This window comes from Oncorhynchus keta, chromosome 33, assembly GCF_023373465.1.
Source record: "Oncorhynchus keta strain PuntledgeMale-10-30-2019 chromosome 33, Oket_V2, whole genome shotgun sequence".
Taxonomy (NCBI): Eukaryota; Metazoa; Chordata; class Actinopteri; order Salmoniformes; family Salmonidae; genus Oncorhynchus; species Oncorhynchus keta.
In genome coordinates this window covers 4,545,906-4,571,999 of record NC_068453.1, presented here as the reverse complement: position 1 = coordinate 4,571,999, position 26,094 = coordinate 4,545,906, and the positions used below count along the sequence as shown (strand labels likewise).

General features: G+C 38.6%; 1 protein-coding gene across 4 annotated transcripts in view; it reads left to right on the top strand.

Moving 5' to 3' along the window:
• Positions 1-201: 201 nt before the first annotated feature.
• Positions 202-26,094, top strand: part of LOC118366071 (stromal interaction molecule 1-like) — a 122,611-nt gene continuing 96,718 nt past the window's right edge. Inside the window, exons 1-3 of one of the 4 annotated variants that reach the window (XM_052491707.1) lie at positions 1,577-1,716; positions 1,814-1,834; positions 4,308-4,432. In XM_052491707.1, the coding sequence (XP_052347667.1) occupies positions 4,312-4,432 (121 nt within the window). In that variant the 5' untranslated portion in view covers positions 1,577-1,716; positions 1,814-1,834; positions 4,308-4,311. Of the gene's footprint in view, positions 598-1,570; positions 1,717-1,813; positions 1,835-4,307; positions 4,433-26,094 lie in introns of those variants that run through there. The other 3 variants (XM_052491709.1, XM_052491706.1, XM_052491708.1) reach the window with 3 other exon arrangements.

Below are 26,094 nucleotides of genomic sequence, written 5' to 3'. Positions count from 1 at the left end.
CATTGCTAGCCACAAAGAAAACAACATAAATAAAGTGTGTGTTCAGTATAGTTAAATAGGATAGACAGAGGCCCCTACATTTAACAGATACAAGTTATGTTTATAGGCATACTAGAGGGGTTAAGTGCAGGAAGGGGTTTTGACGTTTGAGTTTAGTGACAGTTCGGGATAGAAAAAAGAACCCCAGAATGAAGTGCGCTTTTCTGGTAAATCCTGAAGGTGGCTTCCGCGCTCCGTGTGGAGCGCACTCAGTGTACGACAGTATATTATCCACAGATCATATCCAGAGGACAAGTTAGAGATTATATAAAACTGTATTCTGGTGAGAGGGGAATGAGCTGTTCGAAGTAAACTGATCTCGATTAGGAATAGTTTAGTCTACCGCATACAGTGCAGTGCCTACTCTCCGCGTGAAGACAGGGGCGACATCAGACATCGCACTCCGAGTGGACCTATATTAAAACTGATTTCAAATGGACTACACAAAAGGACTGGACAATATCTAGTCACAGTACACAGAAACTCCAGAGGACTTTACTGTGTTGGGGATCGTAAGACAGCAGCTGCATACCTCATAGGATATCCCAAGTTGTAAAGGTGAGTTTCCCAACGACGACGTAGTAAAATGGAGATGGAAAGTTGCGCTTTGACATTGAATACCGAGTTATTATTAGGTATACATCGAAGATTTTTACTTTGTTTACATTGGCATCGCTTATTTACTGGGATATGCTTATTGTCTGGCTACGTTTGTGTCACTTCCCATCTAGTACATTTGGTTCCTTGGAAGTTGTTGGAACGTATGTTTTGGTTTCCCCATTAGTTCTGGGAACTAAGCCATACGTTTCTTGACTGGTAAAATTGTACTTTTAAATGTTCTGTGAATGGAATGGAAAGTTTCGCCTGTCTGAGATCATTCATTTTTAGGTTGCATTGAGTTTCTGAGAACGTTTTACTATGGTTTGCTATAGAATGGAAATTATAGTGTTTTTTTAATAACTTCCTAAAAGTTTCATTGAATGCTAGCCTAGTTTATTTGTGCTGCACTCAGAGCACCGATAGGACACATGGAAATGAATAGGTATTAGTCACTCAAACACATTTATTTTTTATAGGTGGCACTTCAGTGAGATTCGAACCTATGATCTTCTGTTCTTTAAGCATGGAATTTGTCCACTAAGCCAAAAGGAAGGGGCTACTGTGTCATTTTATTTTTGCTCATACAAAGCTGTATATTTTTGTCTATTCAAACGGAACCCATTTCAATGGAAACAAGCAAGAGTTTAGTGTACATGTTTTTGAATAACATTAGTACAACTATTTTTGAATGTTACAAAGGTTTTCGTGGAACGTTTTCTGAATGTTCTGAGAACATGGCTTTAAATAGAAACATGAGGAAACCTGCAAAAAAACGATGTTGAAGTACTGAAATTCCCATTCTGAGAACATGACTTACATAAAACCACGAGGAAACCTGTAGGAAACATACTGAAGTAGTCTTACTGAAATTCCCAACTAAGAAACATATGGTTCTCAGAACATTATGTGCTAGCTGGGTTGGTTGTAAAATAAAGCGGAACTTAAAGTGAGTAACTGAAGGACTTGACCACAATTCTGTAATATCTAATATTGTTTCCAACACGCTTGAGAATGCCAAGGCGGGCATTTATTATCTTATCGAATATCCATAGTTAAAGGCCTACTTTCACTTCTAAAGTAAGCAGTTATTTTTGTTTTCTTCAGCGTAACAACATTGATAGGCTACATGTGTTGTCATTGTTTCTTGATGGATGTGTCTGTGTGGTTTGTTTAGGAACAGAAAACGAATTAAAAGGTCAGTACACTGCATTTCAAACAGTCGAGAATAATCTAATGATTTTAGGATTTATAACTGACATCTGGTGTAAAGTACTTAAGTAAAAATGCTTAAAATTCTTAAAAGTAGTTTTTTTTTGGTATCTGTACTTTACTATTTATATTTTTGACAACTTTTACTCCACTACATTCCTAAAGAAAATAATGTACTCTTTGCTCCATACATTTTCACTGACTCCCAAAAGTAGTTACATTTCAAATGCTTAGCAGGACAGGAAAATGGTCCACTTATCAAGAGAACATCCCTGGTCATCCCTACTGCCTCTGATCTGGCGGACTCACTAAACACATGCTTCATTTGTAAATTATGTCTGAGTGTTGGAATGTGCCCTTGGCTACCCGTAAACTAAAAAAAAAAAAAAAAAAAATTGTGCCATCTGGTTTGCTTAATATAAAGAATGTGAAATTATTTGCACTTTTACTTTTGATACTTAAGTATATTTTAGCAATTACATTTACTTTTGATACTTAAACATGTTTTAAAATCAAATACTTGTAAACCTTTTCTCAAGTAGGTGTTCAGTCCCAGGGATCTTAGCTTAGTGATGAGCTTGGAGGGCACTATGGTGTTGAACGCTGAGCTATAGTCAATGAATAGCATTCTCATATAGGTGTTCCTCTTATCCAGGTATGTAATATGTAACACTGCAAATACATTAGTTTATTGTAAAAGCTAAATTGTTGATAGGAATATAATTTCACGACTGGTGACTTGGACTCGCCTTCTCGACCATTGGTGACTTGGACTCACCTTCTTGACCATTGGTGACTCGGACTTGGACTCGCCTTCTCGACCATTGGTGACTCGGACTTGGACTCGCCTTCTTGACCATTAGTGACTCGAACTTGGACTCGCCTTCTCGACCATTGGTGACTTAGACTCGCCTCCTCAACCACTGGTGACTTGGACTCGCCTTCTCGACCATTAGTGACTCAGACTTGGACACGCCTTCTTGACCATTAGTGACTCGGACTTGGACTCGCCTTATCGACAATTGGTGACTTGGACTCACATTCCCAGTGACTTGTATTTGCACTTGGGGAGGTGTGATGTTAATGTTTGTGTGCATTTGTATGCTGTCGTTTGTATGTGTATATTTTGCATTGAGTGTGGGCAGGCAAGCTCCATTCTGGCTTCGGCTTCGATCATAGGCTACACATCGCGCAAGCGACTTGCTTGCTTCCCCATAACCTCCAGACACCAGAAAAAGAATTGAATGAGTAGGTGTTCTAAAACTTTTGACCGGTAGTGTATCTGCCTCAATTAGCTCGTACCCCTGCACATGGAATCGGTACTTACCCCGTGCATATACCCAAGTTATTGTTACTCATTGTGTATTTATTCCTTGTGATTATTTTTCAATTATTTCTCTATTATTCATTGTTGGAAGGGCCCATACATATATATTTCACTGTTAGTCTACACCTGTTGTTTGAGAAGCATGTGACCAATATCATTTTATTTGATTAGTTTATAGGACACATGCTCTTCAAAAGTAGATATAATTCATATAGGCCCAATATACAGTAGGCTGTATCACAATCGATTTAAAAATCTTATGTGCTGGTGCTCATACATATCATGTGGTGCTCGTAACTTTTAAAAGTTGCGAGCACCAGTGCTACCAATTAAAAATATTAATTTAAAGCCCTGGATGTAGAGATGGATAATATTATCTCTCTCTCTCAATTCAATCAAATTCAAGGTGCTTTATTGGCATGGGAAAAATATATTTACATTGCCAAAGCAAGTGAAATAAACAATAAAAAAACTAACAGTAAACATTACATTCACAAAAGTTCCAAAATAATAATGACATATTATGTGCAACTAGTTAATGGACAAAAGGGAAAATAAATAAACATAAATATGGGTTGTATTAACAATGGTGTTTGTTCTTCACCAGTTGTCCTTTTCTTGTGGCAACATTGATGGCACACTGTGGTGTTTCACGCAATAGATATGGGAGTTTATCAAAATTGGGTTTGTTTCAAATTCTTTGTGGGTCTGTGGAATCTGAGGGAAATATGTGTCTCTAATATGGTCATACATTTGGCAGGAGGTTAGGAAGTGCAACTCAGGTTCCACTTCATTTTGTGGGCAGTGTACACATAGTCTGTCTTCTCTTGAGAGCCAGGTCTGCCAATGGCGGCCTTTCTCAATAGCAAGGCTATGCTCACTGAGTCTGCTTTCCTGAGTCTGCTTTAAGCTTTCCTTAAGTTTGGATCAGTCACAGTGGTCAGGTATTCTGCCATTGTGTACTCTCTGTTTAGGGCCAAATGGCATTCTAGTTTGCACAGTTTTTTTGTTGATTCTTTCCAATGTGTCAAGTAATTATCTTTTTGTTTTCTCATGATTTGGTTGTTTCTAATTGTGCTGCTGTCCTGGGTCTGTCTTTATCTCTCTCTCTCTCTCTCTCTCTCTTTCTCAGGAGGATGGGGTGTGTGTGGCTGGTGATGGTGTATGTGGTGTGTGTGTGCCTTTGGGGTCAGAGCGAGTCGGACAGGACCAACCAGGCCTCTCCCATCCATCTGCAGGTTGGCAATGGAGCCTCAGGTAAGACTGACTGGCCAAACTCTCTGTAAATACCATTTAGGATGGCAGCGTTTGACAGCATTCAGGTCTTTAAAGCACTCTGCAATCTAACACACAACATAGAGCAGCCTATTGCATCCATTGTGGCCTAGCAAGTGACATCATCATCACACAGACCATGCTGAGCACCGCATTCCCTATTACTTTTGGTCTATGGGTCCTGGTCAATAGTGGTTCACTTTACAGGAGAGATTGGGTGCCATTTGGGACACAGATAGGAAGTGGCTCAATGGTTGTCTTGTAGTGCAGACTGCTGGGAACATGAGGATGACTCCTCGTGTTCCCAGATCCTTTGAATGTAGCCCTGCCTATTCCCTGCTTACTTCCTGCCTACTTCCTGCCTATAGGCCCCTCAGATATGTGAAAGACTGACCTGTTTGGATGCATTCAGGATGACCAAACTGTTTCTGGACTGTTGTGGATGGGATAGCATAGTTGATGTATGACATGTACAGTTGAAAACCCAGCTAGCACTTAACAGAACGTTTCCTCAAAGTGCAAAAATGGTTACATTTAATTCCAATGTTGGTAATGTTATAGGAACTGGTTTGACATTGGAATAATCTCATAGTTCAGAGAACATTAAGAAACAACGTTCTTTTGTGGGAATTTCAGCATAACATTTCCTACAAGTGTCCTCATGGCTCTATTTACTGTCATTTACTGTCATGTTCTCAAATAGTTCAAAGGACGTTAACTTCTTGCGGATTAGTGGGACGCTAGCGTTTCCCATTTCGAAAACTTTTGGGAAATTACAGAGCGCCAAATTCAAATGAAATTACAATAAATATTAAACTTTCATGAAATCACAAGTGCAATACATCAAAATAAAGCTTAACTTATTGTTAATCCAACCACCATGTCAGATTTCAAAAAGGCTTTACGGCGAAAGCAAACCATGCGATTTATCTGAGGAGACCGCCCAGCACACAAATGCATAACAAATCATTTTCAACCAGGGAGTTGCGACACGAAAGTCAGAAATAGCGATATAATATATGCCTTACCTTTGAAGATCTTCTTCTTTTGGCACTCCAAAAGGTACCAGATACATTACAAATGGTCCTTTTGTTCGATAAAGTCCTTCTTTATATCCATAAAAACTCAGTTTAGCTGGCGAGATTCAGTCATTAATCCACTCGGTTTCCCTCCTTCAAAATGCATACAAAATGTATCCCAAACGTTACCAATAAACTTATCCAAACAAGTATGCAAATAAATGATACAATTTAAGACGGAGAACCGTTATTGTCTTTACCGGAGAAAAATACCAAAGAACGCGTTCTCATTCACGCGCTTGGAAACACTACAGCAAAATGGGAGCCACCTAGAAAAACTACAATTTCTGGCTAATTTTTCCATAAACCAGCCCGAAACTCTTTCTAAAGACCGTTGACATCTAGTGGAAGCCCTAGGAACTGCAATCGGCAACGATTTCACCCTATTATAAAAGTGCCAGCCATTGAAATCGGTGGTAGGATGATATTTTTTGGGGGATGAGTGGTTTGTCCTCGGGGTTTCACCTGCCATTTCAGTTCTATTATACCCACAGACATGATTTTAACAGTTTTAGAAACTTTAGAGTGTTTTCTATCCAAATCTACCAATTATATGCATATCCTAGCTTCTGGGCCTGAGTAGCAGTTTACATTGGGCACACTTTTCATCCGGACGTCAAAATACCGCCCTCTATCCCAAAGAAGTTAAGAATTTTCCATCAACACCACAAGATACTGTTAGTAATGTTCAGAAAACATTCTTAGAAAAATATTTAAATATTTAAAAACATATACATTCTGTTCTCAGAATCAACAAAACTCTCTCTATCCTCTATCTTGTTAAGTGTGTTCAGGTGTGTTGGCCGTGTCCACTAATTGGCCATAAATGATCTTAATGAGTGCTTGTTTACTTTGACAGGGGGTCTGTTTTGAGTAGACTACAAATCTATTGAGCACATCTGGGACCTGTTAGATCGGAGGGTGAGGTCTAGGGCCATTGCTCCCAGAAATGTCCAGGAACTTGCAGGTGCCTTGGTGGAAGAGTGGGGTAACATCTCACAGCAAGAACTGGCAAATCTGGTGCAGTCAATGAGGAGGAGATGCACTGCAGTACTTAATGCAACTGGTGCCCACACCCGATACTGACTGTTACTTTTGATTTTGACCCCCCCTTTGTTCAGGGACACATTATTCCATTTCTGTTAGTCACATGTCTGTGGAACTTGTTCAGTTTATGTCTCAGTTGTTGAATCTTGTTATGTCCATACAACTATTTACACGTATTAAGTTTACTGAAAATAAACACAGTTGACAGTGAGGGGACGTTTCTTTTTTTGCTGAGTTTATTTGTTCTATCTTTTCCGGAGGATAAAACTGAAATTTTAACCAGCTTTGTATGGCTATACTTTAAACTAAATGTAATTTTCAATTAGTCCGAAATGAGAAGTTGTAATCTGTATTAAGGCAAAAAGGACATTTTAACAAAGGATGAGCCTTTCTTAAAAATGATATACTGGACAACCATTTAAGTATAACTTATATATGAGTGAAGGTTTAAAGATTTAATATTTAATAATTTTAGCCACCCCAAACTCATTTTCATTATATAAATAGGCCTGTTCAATTTTGTCTGGCTTAGCATTCCAAATAGGCCTCTTGGCTTGGTTTTTGCCCTGACATGCACTGTCAACTGTGGGACCTTATGTAGACAGGTGTGTGCCTTTTCAAAATCACGTCCAATCAATTAAATTTATCACAGGTGGACTTCAATCAAGTTGTAGAAACATCTCAAGGATGATCAATGGAAACCGAATGCAACGGAGTTCAATTTTGAGTCTCATAGCAAAGGGTCTGAATACTTATGTAAATAAGGTAATTTCTGTTTTTTAGATTTAATACATTTTGCAAAAAATTCTAAAAACCTGTTTTTGCTTTGCCATTATGGGATATTGTATGTAGATTGATGGGGAAAATGTTTTATTTAATCCATTTTAGAATAAGGCTGTAAAGTTACAAAATGTAGAAAAACAGAAGGGGTCTGAATATTTTCCAAACTTCAATACTATTCTCCGCATGATCAAAAACGGTCTTGAAGCATAGATTCTGATGGTTCAGACCAACATTGAACAGTCCTTACCACGGGTGCTTCCTGTTTGAGTTTCTGCCTATAGGTGGGGAGGAGAGACCGGAGCCTTGTGAGTCACTCATTGTTGTGCAGCATGAGCCATGTGATTTAATTACAGTATGGAATTAACAACTAAATGTTGTTAATATAACTATAAAGTTAAACTATAAAGTTAAACTATAACTATAAAGTTAAATCTCTAAAATGTGCTAGAGGCATTTGTGCATTTAGTTTTCTAATTTAGTAGCTCGTTATAGCTGTCTAGATAAGTGGTTAGCTTCTTCCAAAATAAAGAATGTGCTTCATAACAGCAGAGCATCCCTTCCTAGCTAAAATTTGTTTTGTGCGTTCAGCAAACTGTGAGTAGCATTTTTTTAGGTACTTTTATACTTGTATAGTTTAGGTCAGAAACTTGACAAAATGTTCCCAATGCACTCGTTAGCATTTAGTTAGCATTCTCTATTGGATTTTATATGTACTTGTTACCCTGTAATCCAAAAGGTTAGCAATGCTATCAGTGGAATTTGAAAACAGCAAATATCCCGGTATGGCACAAGGTCGGTATGACAATCTGTATTACCGCCCAAACCTGTCTCCAGTTTGCACTAAGTCCAGTGTAGTTTCTTGAGCCTTCACGATGTCGGCTTGGGGGAGAATATGCATGGTAGTGACAGTAACTGAAGAAAATTCTCATACATTCTCTGTGTGTGCGTGTGTATGTTGATGAGATTGCAGTTAATGAATCATGCATAAGTCAATAATAGTCGGCGATGCAGTCAGTGCTGCAGTGGTATGTATCCATAGCCAAAATAAACATATGGTATAAGCTGACCACACACACACACACACACACACACACACACACACACACACACACACACACACACACACACACACACACACACACACACACACACACACACACACACACACACACACACACACACTGGCCCTCTCAGAAGGAAAATTGGTTGCTGGATTCAAGAGCATTAAGAACAGAGAGTAGCAGAGCAGTGGAGGCTCCTCAGTGAATAAAAATAATATATACAAATAGTAAAACATTTAAAATGTTATCCTTTTTAGATAAAACTATACTAAATATAATCATGTCACCAAATAATTTATTAAAACACATTATTTTGCAATGAAGGCCTACAGTAGCCTCAACAGCACTTTGTAGGGTATCACAATGGTATACCCGGAGGACAGCTAGCTTCAGTCCTCCTCTGGGTACATTGACTTCAATACAAAACCTAAGAGACTCATGGCTCTCACCCCATCCATAGACTTACATAGGTTGGAGGATGTCCTCCGGAAGTAATTACTATCAGAGCTCTTGCAGCATGAACTGATATGTTGTCCACCCAATCAAAGGATCCGAGAATGAATCTAGTACTGAAAGCATAAGCTGCAGCTAGCTAGCACTGCAGTGCATAAAATGTGGTGAGTAGTTGACTCAAAGAGAGAGAAAGACAATAGTAGAACAGTTTTAAAACACATTTCTTCCAAAATGAAGGACAAGAAAGAGAGAGATCTCATTTTTTTCAGTTTGACCTACTTAGCTAGCAAATGCAGCTAGCTAATTTAGCCTACTCAAACAACCTGCTCAAACAGAGGGATGCTATGTTAGCTACCTGGCTATGACTTTTCAACACAACACTGGAACTTTTCCAAGTCAAGGGAAGCTTTTGGTTTTACAAATGTATTGCCACCGGAGCCCACCAGTGTAAGTGCTAAACTGCTTACTGACTGTAACATTACTGCATGATTGTAGTGGGTTTACTAACGTGTTTGTTTTATTAGCTAGCTGACTATGACGTCACTCTCGCTAATATGGTGACAACAATGTAGGCTGTGTGTAGTGGTTATGATGAGGTTTGGCTTGGAAAGGTTTTTTCACCTGGTCACAGACCTGATGTGTTGTGCATTGAAGTCCACAAGCGAAGGGACAAGGTGAGAGGAGGAGAGCGCATAGATGAGAGAAGGAATACAACTTGGCTGTTATGAAATTGAACTGTGTTTACGAGTGATCAGGGGTGTATTCATTCTGCCAATTCTGTTGAAAAAATGGAAGCAATCTGAATGAAACGGTGATTAACATATCTACATGTGTCCAATAGAAACTCTAGTTTGCAACTGTTGGACTAATAATTACACCCTAATTTAGCTAGATACAGGCAAGAGTGTGCATTGAATGTGTCACTGTCTGTCAATTTGACATTTTTTTCTCTCAACCTGTGCACCTATGTTGTAGCAATCTCATGATGGGTATAGGCAGTGGTGGTTCTAGCTTAATTTGTTTAAAACTGTTTAAAACTACCCCCCCGCCCCCAGAAAAAAACATTCTGCACTAACTGTAATTTTTATTCAGAGATTTGGAACAACACAAATAAATAATCATAACATTTAAAACTATATAAATATAAAAATATATACAAAAATAAGACTCATAAATGTAAAAAAGAAGTAACAAAGACAAATATACTCAAATTTGTGTTGATTTGGCACTCGAGCATCAATACATTATCCATTCCCCAACACCGTCAACCAAGAGTCAAGACTAAACCTGAAAATATGTCTGTGAAACTATACATTCACAGGATGTGAATGAATTGTGGTTTATTTGGTAGCATTTCGTAGTGTGACTGATTTGACTAATTGCGTTAGTAATTAGAGGTGCGCTATTTGATAGATTCCCCCGTTCCCACTACCTCGGGCTTTCAGTGGGGAGACCTGAGGTCAACCTACCCCAGCCCCCCTCGCCTCCCCAGCTGACAAACTAGAATCAGGGCGCCCACTCCGACAAGGTTAATTGACCCACAGTCCCACACGGTGACATGATATCATTGACAAGACGTGCAAATGAGCAGGTAAATAGCTCACCCTTTTCACCTACCTCATTCCCATACTGTTTTTATACTGTTTTTATTTATTTACTTTTCTGCTCTTTTGCACACCAATATCTCTACCTGTACATGCCCATCTGATCATTTATCACTCCAGTGTTAATCTGCAAAATTGTATTATTCGCCTACCTCCTCATGCCTTTTGCACACATTGTATATAGACTGCCCATTTTTTTCTACTGTGTTATTGACTTGCTAATTGTTTACTCCATGTGTAACTCTGTTGTCTGTTCACACTGCTATGCTTTATCTTGGCCAGGTCGCAGTTGCAAATGAGAACTTGTTCTCAACTAGCCTACCTGGTTAAATAAAGGTGAAATAAAAAAATAAAAAAAAAATAGAAAACCGATCGCGCACTTGTCACCATTCCATAACGGTATATAATTAAATCCACCACTGGGTATAGGGAACATTTTAGTATGATGTAGTAACCTAAACCCATCACTGTTGCATTGAACTGGGTGAATATGAATGACAGTAACCTAAACCCATCACTGTTACATGAACTGGGTAATGGAATATGAATGACCCTAAACCCATCACTGTTACATTGAACTGGGTGAATGGAATATGAATGACAGTAACCTAAACCCATCACTGTTACATTGAACTGGGTGAATGAATGACAGTAACCTAAACCCATCACTTACATTGAACTGGGTGAATGGAATATGAATGACAGTAACCTAAACCCATATGAATGACAGTGAACCTAAACCCATCACTGTTACATTGAACTGGGTGAATATGAATGACAGTAACCTAAACCCATCACTGTTACATTGAACTGGGTGAATATGAACCCATGACATTGAACCTAAACCCATCACTGTTACATTGAACTGGGTGAATATGAATGACAGTAACCTAAACCCATCACTGTTACATTGAACTGGGTGAATATGAATGACAGTAACCTAAACCCATCACTGTTACATTGAACTGGGTGAATATGAATGACAGTAACCTAAACCCATCACTGTTACATTGAACTGGGTGAATATGAATGACAGTAACCTAAACCCATCACTGTTACATTGAACTGGGTGAATATGAATGACAGTAACCTAAACCCATCACTGTTACATTGAACTGGGTGAATATGAATGACAGTAACCTAAACCCATCACTGAATTGAACTGGGTGAATAATATGAATGACAGTAACCTAAACCCATCACTGTTACATTGAACTGGGTGAATATGAATGACAGTAACCTAAACCCATCACTGTTGCATTGAACTGGGTGAATATGAATGACAGTAACCTAAACCCATCACTGTTACATTGAACTGGGTGAATAATGAATGACAGTAACCTAAACCCATCACTGTTACATTGAACTGGGTGAATATGAATGACAGTAACCTAAACCCATCACTGTTACATTGAACTGGGTGAATATGAATGACAGTAACCTAAACCCATCACTGTTACATTGAACTGGGTGAATATATAATGACAGTAACCTAAACCCATCACTGTTACATTGAACTGGGTGAATGAATGAATGACAGTAACCTAAACCCATCACTGTTACATTGAACTGGGTGAATATGAATGACAGTAACCTAAACCCATCACTGTTACATTGAACTGGGTGAATATGAATGACAGTAACCTAAACCCATCACTGTTTCATTGAACTGGGTGAATATGAATTACAGTAACCTAAACCCATCACTGTTACATTGAACTGGGTGAATATGAATGACAGTAACCTAAACCCATCACTGTTACATTGAACTGGGTGAATATGAATGACAGTAACCTAAACCCATCACTGTTACATTGAACTGGGTGAATGGAATATAAATGACAGTAACCTAAACCCATCACTGTTACATTGAACTGGGTGAATGGAATATGAATGACAGTAACCTAAACCCATCACTGTTACATTGAACTGGGTGAATATGAATGACAGTAACCTAAACCCATCACTGTTACATTGAACTGGGTGAATATGAATGACAGTAACCTAAACCCATCACTGTTACATTGAACTGGGTGAATGGAATATGAATGACAGTAACCTAAACCCATCACTGTTACATTGAACTGGGTGAATATGAATGACAGTAACCTAAACCCATCACTGTTACATTGAACTGGGTGAATATGAATGACAGTAACCTAAACCCATCACTGTTACATTGAACTGGGTGAATGGAATATGAATGACAGTAACCTAAACCCATCACTGTTACATTGAACTGGGTGAATGGAATATGAATGACAGTAACCTAAACCCATCACTGTTACATTGAACTGGGTGAATATGAATGACAGTAACCTAAACCCATCACTGTTACATTGAACTGGGTGAATGGAATATGAATGACAGTAACCTAAACCCATCACTGTTACATTGAACTGGGTGAATATGAATGACAGTAACCTAAACCCACTGTTACATTGAACTGGGTGAATATGAATGACAGTAACTGTCACTGTTACATTGAACTGGGTGAATGAATGACAGTAATAAACCCATCACTGTTACATTGACAGGGTGAATATGAATGACAGTAAAACCCATCACTGTTACATTGAACTGGGTGAATGAATATGAATGACAGTAACCTAAACCCATCACTGTTACATTGAACTGGGTGAATATGAATGACAGTAACCTAAACCCATCACTGTTACATTGAACTGGGTGAATATTGACAGTAACTGGTTACATTGAACTGAATGGAATATGAATGACAGTAACCTAAACCCATCACTGTTACATTGAACTGGGTGAATGGAATAAATGACAGTAACCTAAACCCATCACTGTTAATTGAACTGGGTGAATATGAATGACAGTAACCTAAACCCATCACTGTTACATTGAACTGGGTGAATATGAATGACAGTAACCTAAACCCATCACTGTTACATTGAACTGGGTGAATATGAATGACAGTAACCTAAACCCATCACTGTTACATTGAACTGGGTGAATGGAATATGAATGACAGTAACCTAAACCCATCACTGTTACATTGAACTGGGTGAATGGAATATGAATGACAGTAACCTAAACCCATCACTGTTACATTGAACTGGGTGAATATGAATGACAGTAACCTAAACCCATCACTGTTACATTGAACTGGGTGAATGGAATATGAATGACAGTAACCTAAACCCATCACTGTTACATTGAACTGGGTGAATGGAATATGAATGACAGTAACCTAAACCCATCACTGTTACATTGAACTGGGTGAATATGAATGACAGTAACCTAAACCTGAACTGGGTGAATATGAATGACAGTAACCTAAAAACCCATCACTGTTACATTGAACTGGGTGAATATGAATGACAGTAACCCTAAACCCATCACTGTTACATTGAACTGGGTGAATGGAATATGAATGACAGTAACCTAAACCCATCACTGTTACATTGAACTGGGTGAATATGAATGACAGTAACCTAAACCCATCACTGTTACATTGAACTGGGTGAATATGAATGACAGTAACCTAAACCCATCACTGTTACATTGAACTGGGTGAATGGAATATGAATGACAGTAACCTAAACCCATCACTGTTACATTGAACTGGGTGAATAATATGAATGACAGTAACCTAAACCCATCACTGTTACATTGAACTGGGTGAATTAAACCCATCACTGAAACTGGGTGACTAACCTAAACCCATCACTGTTACATTGAACTGGGTGAATATGAATGACAGTAACCTAAACCCATCACTGTTACATTGAACTGGGTGAATGGAATATGAATGACAGTAACCTAAACCCATCACTGTTACATTGAACTGGGTGAATGGATGAATGACAGTAACCTAAACCCATCACTGTTACATTGAACTGGGTGAATATGAATGACAGTAACCTAAACCCATCACTGTTACATTGAACTGGGTGAATAATATGAATGACAGTAACCTAAACCCATCACTGTTACATTGAACTGGGTGAATGGAATATGAATGACAGTAACCTAAACCCACTCATTGAACTGTTACAATTGACTGGGTGAATATGAATGACAGTAACCTAAACCCATCACTGAATTGAACTGGGTGAATATGTAACCTAAACCCATCACTGTTACATTGAACTGGGTGAATGGAATGAATGACAGTAACCTAAACCCATCACTGTTACATTGAACTGGGTGAATAACAGTAACTAAACCCATCACTGTTACATTGAACTGGGTGAATGGAATATGAATGACAGTAACCTAAACCCATCACTGTTACATTGAACTGGGTGAATATGAATGACAGTAACCTAAACCCATCACTGTTACATTGAACTGGGTGAATAATGAATGACAGTAACCTAAACCCATCACTGTTACATTGAACTGGGTGAATATGAATGACAGTAACCTAAACCCATCACTGTTACATTGAACTGGGAATATGAATGACAGTAACCTAAACCCATCACTGTTACATTGAACTGGGTGAATGGAATATGAATGAAACCTAAACCCATCACTGAATGAACTGGGTGAATAGAATAACCCTAAACCCATCACTGTTACATTGAACTGGGTGAATATGAATGACAGTAACCTAAACCCATCACTGTTACATTGAACTGGGTGAATATGAATGACAGTAACCTAAACCCATCACTGTTACATTGAACTGGGTGAATATGAATGACAGTAACCTAAACCCATCACTTGAACTTACATTGAACTGGTAACCTAAACCCATGAACTGGGTGAATATGAATGACAGTAACCTAAACCCATCACTGTTACATTGAACTGGGTGAATATGAATGACAGTAACCTAAACCCATCACTGCTACATTGAACTGGGAGAATGGAATATGAACGACAATAACCTAAACCCATCACTGTTTCATTGAACTGGGTGAATATGAATGACAGTAACCTAAACCCATCACTGTTACATTGAACTGGGTGAATATGAATGACAGTAACCTAAACCCATCACTGTTACATTGAACTGGGTGTGAATGACAGTAACCTAAACCCATCACTGCTACATTGAACTGGGTGAATGGAATATGAATGACAGTAACCTAAACCTATCACTGTTACATTGAACTGGGTGAATGGAATATGAATGACAGTAACCTAAACCCATCACTGTTACATTGAACTGGGTGAATATGGAATAACCTAAACCCAACTGAACTGGGTGAATATGAATGACAGTAACCTAAACCCATCACTGTTACATTGAACTGGGTGAATGACAGTAACCTAAACCCATCAATGACAGTAACCTAAACCCATCACTGTTACATTGAACTGGGTGAATATGAATGACAGTAACCTAAACCCATCACTGTTACATTGAACTGGGTGAATAATATGAATGACAGTAACCTAAACCCATCACTGTTACATTGAACTGGGTGAATATGAATGACAGTAACCTAAACCCATCACTGTTACATTGAACTGGGTGAATGAATGACAGAATATGAATGACAGTAACCTAAACCCATCACTGTTACATTGAACTGGGTGAATGGAATATGAATGACAGTAACCTAAACCCATCACTGTTACATTGAACTGGGTGAATATGAATGACAGTAACCTAAACCCATCACTGAATGACAGTAACCTAAACCCATCACTGTTACATTGAACTGGGTGAATATGAATGACAGTAACCTAAACCCATCACTGTTACATTGAACTGGGTGAATGGAATATGAATGACAGTAACCTAAACCCATCACTGTTACATTGAACTGGGTGAATATGAATGACAGTAACCTAAACCCATCACTGTTACATTGAACTGGGTGAATATGAATGACAGTAACCTAAACCCATCACTGTTACATTGAACTGGGTGAATATGAATGACAGTAACCTAAACCCATCACTGTTACATTGAACTGGGTGAATATGAATGACAGTAACCTAAACCCATCACTGTTACATTGAACTGGGTGAATATGAATGACAGTAACCTAAACCCATCACTGTTACATTGAACTGGGTGAATGGAATATGAATGACAGTAACCTAAACCCATCACTGTTACATTGAACTGGGTGAATATGAATGACAGTAACCTAAACCCATCACTGTTACATTGAACTGGGTGAATATGAATGACAGTAACCTAAACCCATCACTGTTACATTGAACTGGGTGAATATGAATGACAGTAACCTAAACCCATCACTGTTACATTGAACTGGGTGAATAATACAGTAACCTAAACCTGTCACTGAATGACAGTAACCTAAACCCATCACTGTTACATTGAACTGGGTGAATATGAATGACAGTAACCTAAACCCATCACTGTTACATTGAACTGGGTGAATATGAATGACAGTAACCTAAACCCATCACTGTTACATTGAACTGGGTGAATGGTAACCTAAACCCATCACTGTTAATTGAACTGACAGTAACCTAAACCCATCACTGTTACATTGAACTGGGTGAATTGAACTGAATATGAATGACAGTAACCTAAACCCATCACTGTTACATTGAGTAACCTAAACCCATCACTGTTACATTGAACTGGGTGAATATGAATTACAGTAACCTAAACCCATCACTGTTACATTGAACTGGGTGAATGGAATATGAATGACAGTAACCTAAACCCATCACTGTTACATTGAACTGGGTGCATATGAATGACAGTAACCTAAACCCATCACTGTTACATTGAACTGGGTGAATATGAATGACAGTAACCTAAACCCATCACTGTTACATTGAACTGGGTGAATGGAATATGAATGACAGTAACCTAAACCCATCACTGTTACATTGAACTGGGTGAATATGAATGACAGTAACCTAAACCCATCACTGTTACATTGAACTGGGTGAATAATATGAATGACAGTAACCTAAACCCATCACTGTTACATTGAACTGGGTGAATGGAATATGAATGACAGTAACCTAAACCCATCACTGTTACATTGAACTGGGTGAATATGAATGACAGTAACCTAAACCCATCACTGTTACATTGAACTGGGTGAATATGAATGACAGTAACCTAAACCCATCACTGTTACATTGAACTGGGTGAATGGAATATGAATGACAGTAACCTAAACCCATCACTGTTACATTGAACTGGGTGAATATGAATGACAGTAACCTAAACCCAACCCATCACTGTTACATTGAACTGGGTGATTGGAATATGAATGACAGTAACCTAAACCTATCACTGTTACATTGAACTGGGTGATTGGAATATGAATGACAGTAACCTAAACCTGTCACTGTTTAATTGAACTGGGTGAATGGAATATGAATGACAGTAACCTAAACCCATCACTGTTACATTGAACTGGGTGAATATGAATGACAGTAACCTAAACCCATCACTGTTACATTGAACTGGGTGAATTGAATATGAATGACAGTAACCTAAACCCATCACTGTTACATTGAACTGGGTGAATATGAATGACAGTAACCTAAACCCATCACTGTTACATTGAACTGGGTGAATGGAATATGAATGACAGTAACCTAAACCCATCACTGTTACATTGAACTGGGTGAATGGAATATGAATGACAGTAACCTAAACCCATCCCTGTTACATTGAACTGGGTGAATATGAATGACAGTAACCTAAACCCATCACTGTTATATTAAACTGGGTGAATGGAATATGAATGACAGTAACCTAAACCCATCACTGTTACATTGAACTGGGTGAATGGAATATAAATGACAGCAACCTAAACCCATCACTGTTACATTGAACTGGGTGAATGGAATATGAATGACAGTAACCTAAACCTATCACTGTTACATTGAACTGGGAGAATGGAATATGAACGACAATAACCTAAACCCATCACTGTTTCATTGAACTGGGTGAATATGAATGACAGTAACCTAAACCCATCACTGTTACATTGAACTGGGTGAATATGAATGACAGTAACCTAAACCCATCACTGTTACATTGAACTGGGTGAATGGAATATGAATGACAGTAACCTAAACCCATCACTGTTACATTGAACTGGGTGAATATGAATGACAGTAACCTAAACCCATCACTGTTACATTGAACTGGGTGAATATGAATGACAGTAACCTAAACCCATCACTGTTACATTGAACTGGGTGAATGGAATATAAATGACAGCAACCTAAACCCATCACTGTTACATTGAACTGGGTGAATAATATGAATGACAGTAACCTAAACCCATCACTGTTACATTGAACTGGGTGAATTGAATATGAATGACAGTAACCTAAACCCATCACTGTTACATTGAACTGGGTGAATGGAATATAAATGACAGTAACCTAAACCCATCACTGTTACATTGAACTGGGTGAATGGAATGAATGACAGTAACCTAAACCCATCACTGTTACATTGAACTGGGTGAATATGAATGACAGTAACCTAAACCCATCACTGTTACATTGAACTGGGTGAATGGAATATGAATGACAGTAACCTAAACCCATCACTGTTACATTGAACTGGGGAATATGAACTGTTACATTGAACTGGGTGAATTGAATATGAATGACAGTAACCTAAACCCATGAATGGAATGAATGACAGTAACCTAAACCTATCACTGTTACATTGAACTGGGTGAATGGAATATGAATGACAGTAACCTAAACCCATCACTGTTACATTGAACTGGGTGAATATGAATGACAGTAACCTAAACCCATCACTGTTATATTAAACTGGGTGAATGGAATATGAATGACAGTAACCTAAACCCATCACTGTTACATTGAACTGGGTGAATATGAATGACAGTAACCTAAACCCATCACTGTTACATTGAACTGGGTGAATATGAATGACAGTAACCTAAACCCATCACTGTTACATTGAACTGGGTGAATGGAATATGAATGACAGTAACCTAAACCCATCACTGTTACATTGAACTGGGTGAATGGAATATGAATGACAGTAACCTAAACCCATCACTGTTACATTGAACTGGGTGAATGGAATATGAATGACAGTAACCTAAACCCATCACTGTTACATTGAACTGGGTGAATATGAATGACAGTAACCTAAACCCATCACTGTTACATTGAACTGGGTGAAATATGAATGACAGTAACCTAAACCCATCACTGTTACATTGAACTGGGTGAATTGAATATGAATGACAGTAACCTAAACCCATCACTGTTGCATTGAACTGGGTGAATGGAATATGAATGACAGTAACCTAAACCCATCACTGTTACATTGAACTGGGTGAATGGAATATGAATGACAGTAACCTAAACCCATCACTGTTACATTGAACTGGGTGAATGGAATATGAATGACAGTAACCTAAACCCATCACTGTTACATTGAACTGGGTGAATGGAATATGAATGACAGTAACCTAAACCCATCACTGTTACATTGAACTGGGTGAATGGAATATGAATGACAGTAACCTAAACCTATCACTGTTACATTGAACTGGGTGATTGGAATATGAATGACAGTAACCTAAACCTGTCACTGTTTAATTGAACTGGGTGAATGGAATATGAATGACAGTAACCTAAACCCATCACTGTTACATTGAACTGGGTGAATATGAATGACAGTAACCTAAACCCATCACTGTTACATTGAACTGGGTGAATATGAATGACAGTAACCTAAACCCATCACTGTTACATTGAACTGGGTGAATGGAATATGAATGACAGTAACCTAAACCTGGGTCACTGTTACATTGAACTGGGTGAATGGAATATGAATGACAGTAACCTAAACCCATCACTGTTACATTGAACTGGGTGAAATATGAATGACAGTAACCTAAACCTATCACTGTTACATTGAACTGGGTGACTGGAATATGAATGACAGTAACCTAAACCCATCACTGTTACATTGAACTGGGTGAATATGAATGACAGTAACCTAAACCCATCACTGTTACATTGAACTGGGAATGAATATGAATGACAGTAACCTAAACCCATCACTGTTACATTGAACTGGGTGAATGGAATATGAATGACAGTAACCTAAACCCATCACTGTTACATTGAACTGGGTGAATGGAATATGAATGACAGTAACCTAAACCCATCACTGTTACATTGAACTGGGTGAATGAATATGAATGACAGTAACCTAAACCCATCACTGTTACATTGAACTGGGTGAATGGAATATGAATGACAGTAACCTAAACCCATCACTGTTACATTGAACTGGGTGAATGGAATATGAATGACAGTAACCTAAACCCATCACTGTTACATTGAACTGGGTGAATTGAATATGAATGACAGTAACCTAAACCCATCACTGTTACATTGAACTGGGTGAATGGAATAAACCTATGAATGACAGTAACCTAAACCCATCACTGTTACATTGAACTGGGTGAATATGAATGACAGTAACCTAAACCCATCACTGTTACATTGAACTGGGTGAATGTGAATGACAGTAACCTAAACCCATCACTGTTACATTGAACTGGGTGAATAATGAATGACAGTAACCTAAACCCATCACTGTTACATTGAACTGGGTGAATGGAATATGAATGACAGTAACCTAAACCCATCACTGTTACATTGAACTGGGTGAATATGAATGACAGTAACCTAAACCCATCACTGTTACATTGAACTGGGTGAATATGAATGACAGTAACCTAAACCCATCACTGTTACATTGAACTGGGTGAATGGAATATGAATGACAGTAACCTAAACCTGTCACTGTTACATTGAACTGGGTGAATATGAATGACAGTAACCTAAACCCATCACTGTTACATTGAACTGGGTGAATGGAATAACCTGAATGAACTGTAATATGAATGACAGTAAAACCTGTCACTGTTACATTGAACTGGGTGAATGGAATATGAATGACAGTAACCTAAACCCATCACTGTTACATTGAACTGGGTGAATATGAATGACAGTAACCTAAACCCATCACTGTTACATTGAACTGGGTGAATATGAATGACAGTAACCTAAACCCATCACTGTTACATTGAACTGGGTGAATGGAATATGAATGACAGTAACCTAAACCCATCACTGTTACATTGAACTGGGTGAATATGAATATGAATGACAGTAACCCTAAACCCATCACTGTTACATTGAACTGGGTGAATAATGAATGACAGTAACCTAAACCCATCACTGTTACATTGAACTGGGTGAATAATGAATGACAGTAACCTAAACCCATCACTGTTACATTGAACTGGGTGAAATATGAATGACAGTAACCTAAACCCATCACTGTTACATTGAACTGGGTGAATGGAATATGAATGACAGTAACCTAAACCCATCACTGTTACATTGAACTGGGTGAATATGAATGACAGTAACCTAAACCCATCACTGTTACATTGAACTGGGTGAATGGAATATGAATGACAGTAACCTAAACCCATCACTGTTACATTGAACTGGGTGAATGGAATGAATGACAGTAACCTAAACCCATCACTGTTACATTGAACTGGGTGAATGAATGACAGTAACCCTGAATATGAATGACAGTAACTAAACCCATCACTGTTACATTGAACTGGGTGAATATGAATGACAGTAACCTAAACCCATCACTGTTACATTGAACTGGGTGAATGGATATGAATGACAGTAACCTAAACCCATCACTGTTACATTGAACTGGGTGAAATATGAATGACAGTAACCTAAACCCATCACTGTTACATTGAACTGGGTGAATAATATGAATGACAGTAACCTAAACCCATCACTGTTACATTGAACTGGGTGAATATGAATGACAGTAACCTAAACCCATCACTGTTACATTGAACTGGGTGAATAATATGAATGACAGTAACCTAAACCCATCACTGTTACATTGAACTGGGTGAATATGAATGACAGTAACCTAAACCCATCACTGTTACATTGAACTGGGTGAATAATATGAATGACAGTAACCTAAACCCATCACTGTTACATTGAACTGGGTGAATATGAATGACAGTAACCTAAACCCATCACTGTTACATTGAACTGGAACTGGGTGAATATGTGAATGGTTACATTGAACTGAATGACAGTAACCTAAACCCATCACTGTTACATTGAACTGGGTGAATAATATGAATGACAGTAACCTAAACCTGTCACTGTTACATTGAACTGGGTGAATATGAATGACAGTAACCTAAACCCATCACTGTTACATTGAACTGGGTGAAATATGAATGACAGTAACCTAAACCCATCACTGTTACATTGAACTGGGTGAATAATATGAATGACAGTAACCTAAACCTGTCACTGTTACATTGAACTGGGTGAATATGAATGACAGTAACCTAAACCCATCACTGTTACATTGAACTGGGTGAATAATGAATGACAGTAACCTAAACCCATCACTGTTACATTGAACTGGGTGAATATGAATGACAGTAACCTAAACCCATCACTGTTACATTGAACTGGGTGAATAATATGAATGACAGTAACCTAAACCCATCACTGTTACATTGAACTGGGTGAATATGAATGACAGTAACCTAAACCTGTCACTGTTACATTGAACTGGGTGAATATGAATGACAGTAACCTAAACCCATCACTGTTACATTGAACTGGGTGAATATGAATGACAGTAACCTAAACCCATCACTGTTACATTGAACTGGGTGAATATGAATGACAGTAACCTAAACCCATCACTGTTACATTGAACTGGGTGAATAATATGAATGACAGTAACCTAAACCCATCACTGTTACATTGAACTGGGTGAATAATATGAATGACAGTAACCTAAACCCATCACTGTTACATTGAACTGGGTGAATGACAGTAACCTAAACCCATCACTGTTACATTGAACTGGGTGAATGAATGACAGTAACCTAAACCCATCACTGTTACATTGAACTGGGTGAATATGAATGACAGTAACCTAAACCCATCACTGTTACATTGAACTGGGTGAATATGAATGACAGTAACCTAAACCCATCACTGTTACATTGAACTGGGTGAATGGAATATGAATGACAGTAACCTAAACCCATCACTGTTACATTGAACTGGGTGAATATGAATGACAGTAACCTAAACCCATCACTGTTACATTGAACTGGGTGACTGGAATATGAATGACAGTAACCTAAACCCATCACTGTTACATTGAACTGGGTGAATAATATGAATGACAGTAACCTAAACCCATCACTGTTACATTGAACTGGGTGAATATATGAATGACAGTAACCTAAACCCATCACTGTTACATTGAACTGGGTGAATGAATGACAGTAACCTAAACCCATCACTGTTACATTGAACTGGGTGAATATGAATGACAGTAACCTAAACCCATCACTGTTACATTGAACTGGGTGAATTGAATATGAATGACAGTAACCTAAACCCATCACTGTTACATTGAACTGGGTGAATATGAATGACAGTAACCTAAACCCATCACTGTTACATTGAACTGGGTGAATGGAATATGAATGACAGTAACCTAACCCCATCACTGTTACATTGAACTGGGTGAATGGAATATGAATGACAGTAACCTAAACCCATCACTGTTACATTGAACTGGGTGAATGGAATATGAATGACAGTAACCTAAACCCATCACTGTTACATTGAACTGGGTGAATATGAATGACAGTAACCTAAACCCATCACTGTTACATTGAACTGGGTGAATGGAATATGAATGACAGTAACCTAAACCCATCACTGTTACATTGAACTGGGTGAATGGAATATGAATGACAGTAACCTAAACCCATCACTGTTACATTGAACTGGGTGAATGGAATATGAATGACAGTAACCTAAACCCATCACTGTTACATTGAACTGGGTGAATGGAATATGAATGACAGTAACCTAACCCCATCACTGTTACATTGAACTGGGTGAATGGAATATGAATGACAGTAACCTAACCCCATCACTGTTACATTGAACTGGGTGAATTGAATATGAATGACAGTAACCTAACCCCATCACTGTTACATTGAACTGGGTGAATTGAATATGAATGACAGTAACCTAACCCCATCACTGTTACATTGAACTGGCTGAATGGAATATGAATGACAGTAACCTAACCCCATCACTGTTACATTGAACTGGGAGAATGGAATATGAATGACAGTAACCTAAACCCATCACTGTTACATTGAACTGGCTGAATGGAATATGAATGACAGTCATCCAATATGTTGTAATAGAAATAAGGCCATGTTCATAAAAAAAAAACTATTGTCCTCCCTTATCTGAAACGGCACTGGTCTCTATTGCACTCTCATTCTTTACTACAGTAAAGAAGACCAACGATCTTCCTCATCATTAGTATCTTTCAGTCTGTGGCTCGTCAAGTGTTTTTGTGTGTCTTCGTGTGTGTATATGCATGCATTTGTGTGCGCTGTATGTGTGTGTGCCGTGTGTGTGTGTGGCTCTGTGTTTCTCACCCCCACAGTTTCCTGGTTTCTGACATGTGGTGACGCTGCTACAGGAAGTTCTGTGGGACTGAAATAGACTACACTCTACCATGATGGAGGAGTGTGTGATGGGAAAGGAAAGATGTGATGAAGACAACTGTCTGAAGTGTTATTGGATGTGTCCCAAAAGGCACCCTATTCCCTTTATAGTGCACTACTTTTAATTAACCTGAGCCCAGTACCCTATTCCCTTTACAGTGCACTACTTTTAACCTGAGCCCAGTACCCTATTCCCTTTACAGTGCACTACTTTTAACCAGAGCCCAGTACCCTATTCCCTTTACAGTGCACTACGTTTAACCAGAGCCCAGTACCCTATTCCATTTACAGTGCACTACTTTTAACCAGAGCCCAGAGCCCAGTACCCTATTCCCGTTACAGTGCACTACGTTTAACCTGAGCCCAGTACCCTATTCCCTTTACAATGCACTACGTTTAACCAGAGCCCAGTACCCTATTCCCTTTACAGTGCACTACTTTTAACCAGAGCCCAGTACCCTATTCCATTTACAGTGCACTACTTTTAACCTGAGCCCAGTACCCTATTCCCTTTACAGTGCACTACTTTTAACCAGAGCCCAGTACACTATTCCCTTTACAGTGCACTATTTTTAATTAACCTGAGCCTAGTACCCTATTCCCTTTACAGTGCACTACTTTTAACCAGAGCCCAGTACCTTATTCCCTTTACAGTGCACTACTTTTAACCAGAGCCCAGTACCCTATTCCATTTACAGTGCACTACTTTTAACCTGAGCCCAGTACCCTATTCCCTTTACAGTGCACTACTTTTAACCAGAGCCCAGTACACTATTCCCTTTACAGTGCACTATTTTTAATTAACCTGAGCCTAGTACCCTATTCCCTTTACAGTGCACTGTGTGTGTGTGTGTGTGCCGTGCATGGGTCTGGCGTGCGTGTATCTAGCGACGCTGGAGAGATAGTGTGGGAGGCTCTGTGTTTCTCACCCCCACAGTTTCCTGGTTTCTGACATGTGGTTATGCTGCTACAGGAAGTTCTGTGGGACTGAAATAGACTCGAGAGAGCCAGTACCTTATTCCCTTTACAGTGCGTTACGTTTAACCTGAGCCCAGTACC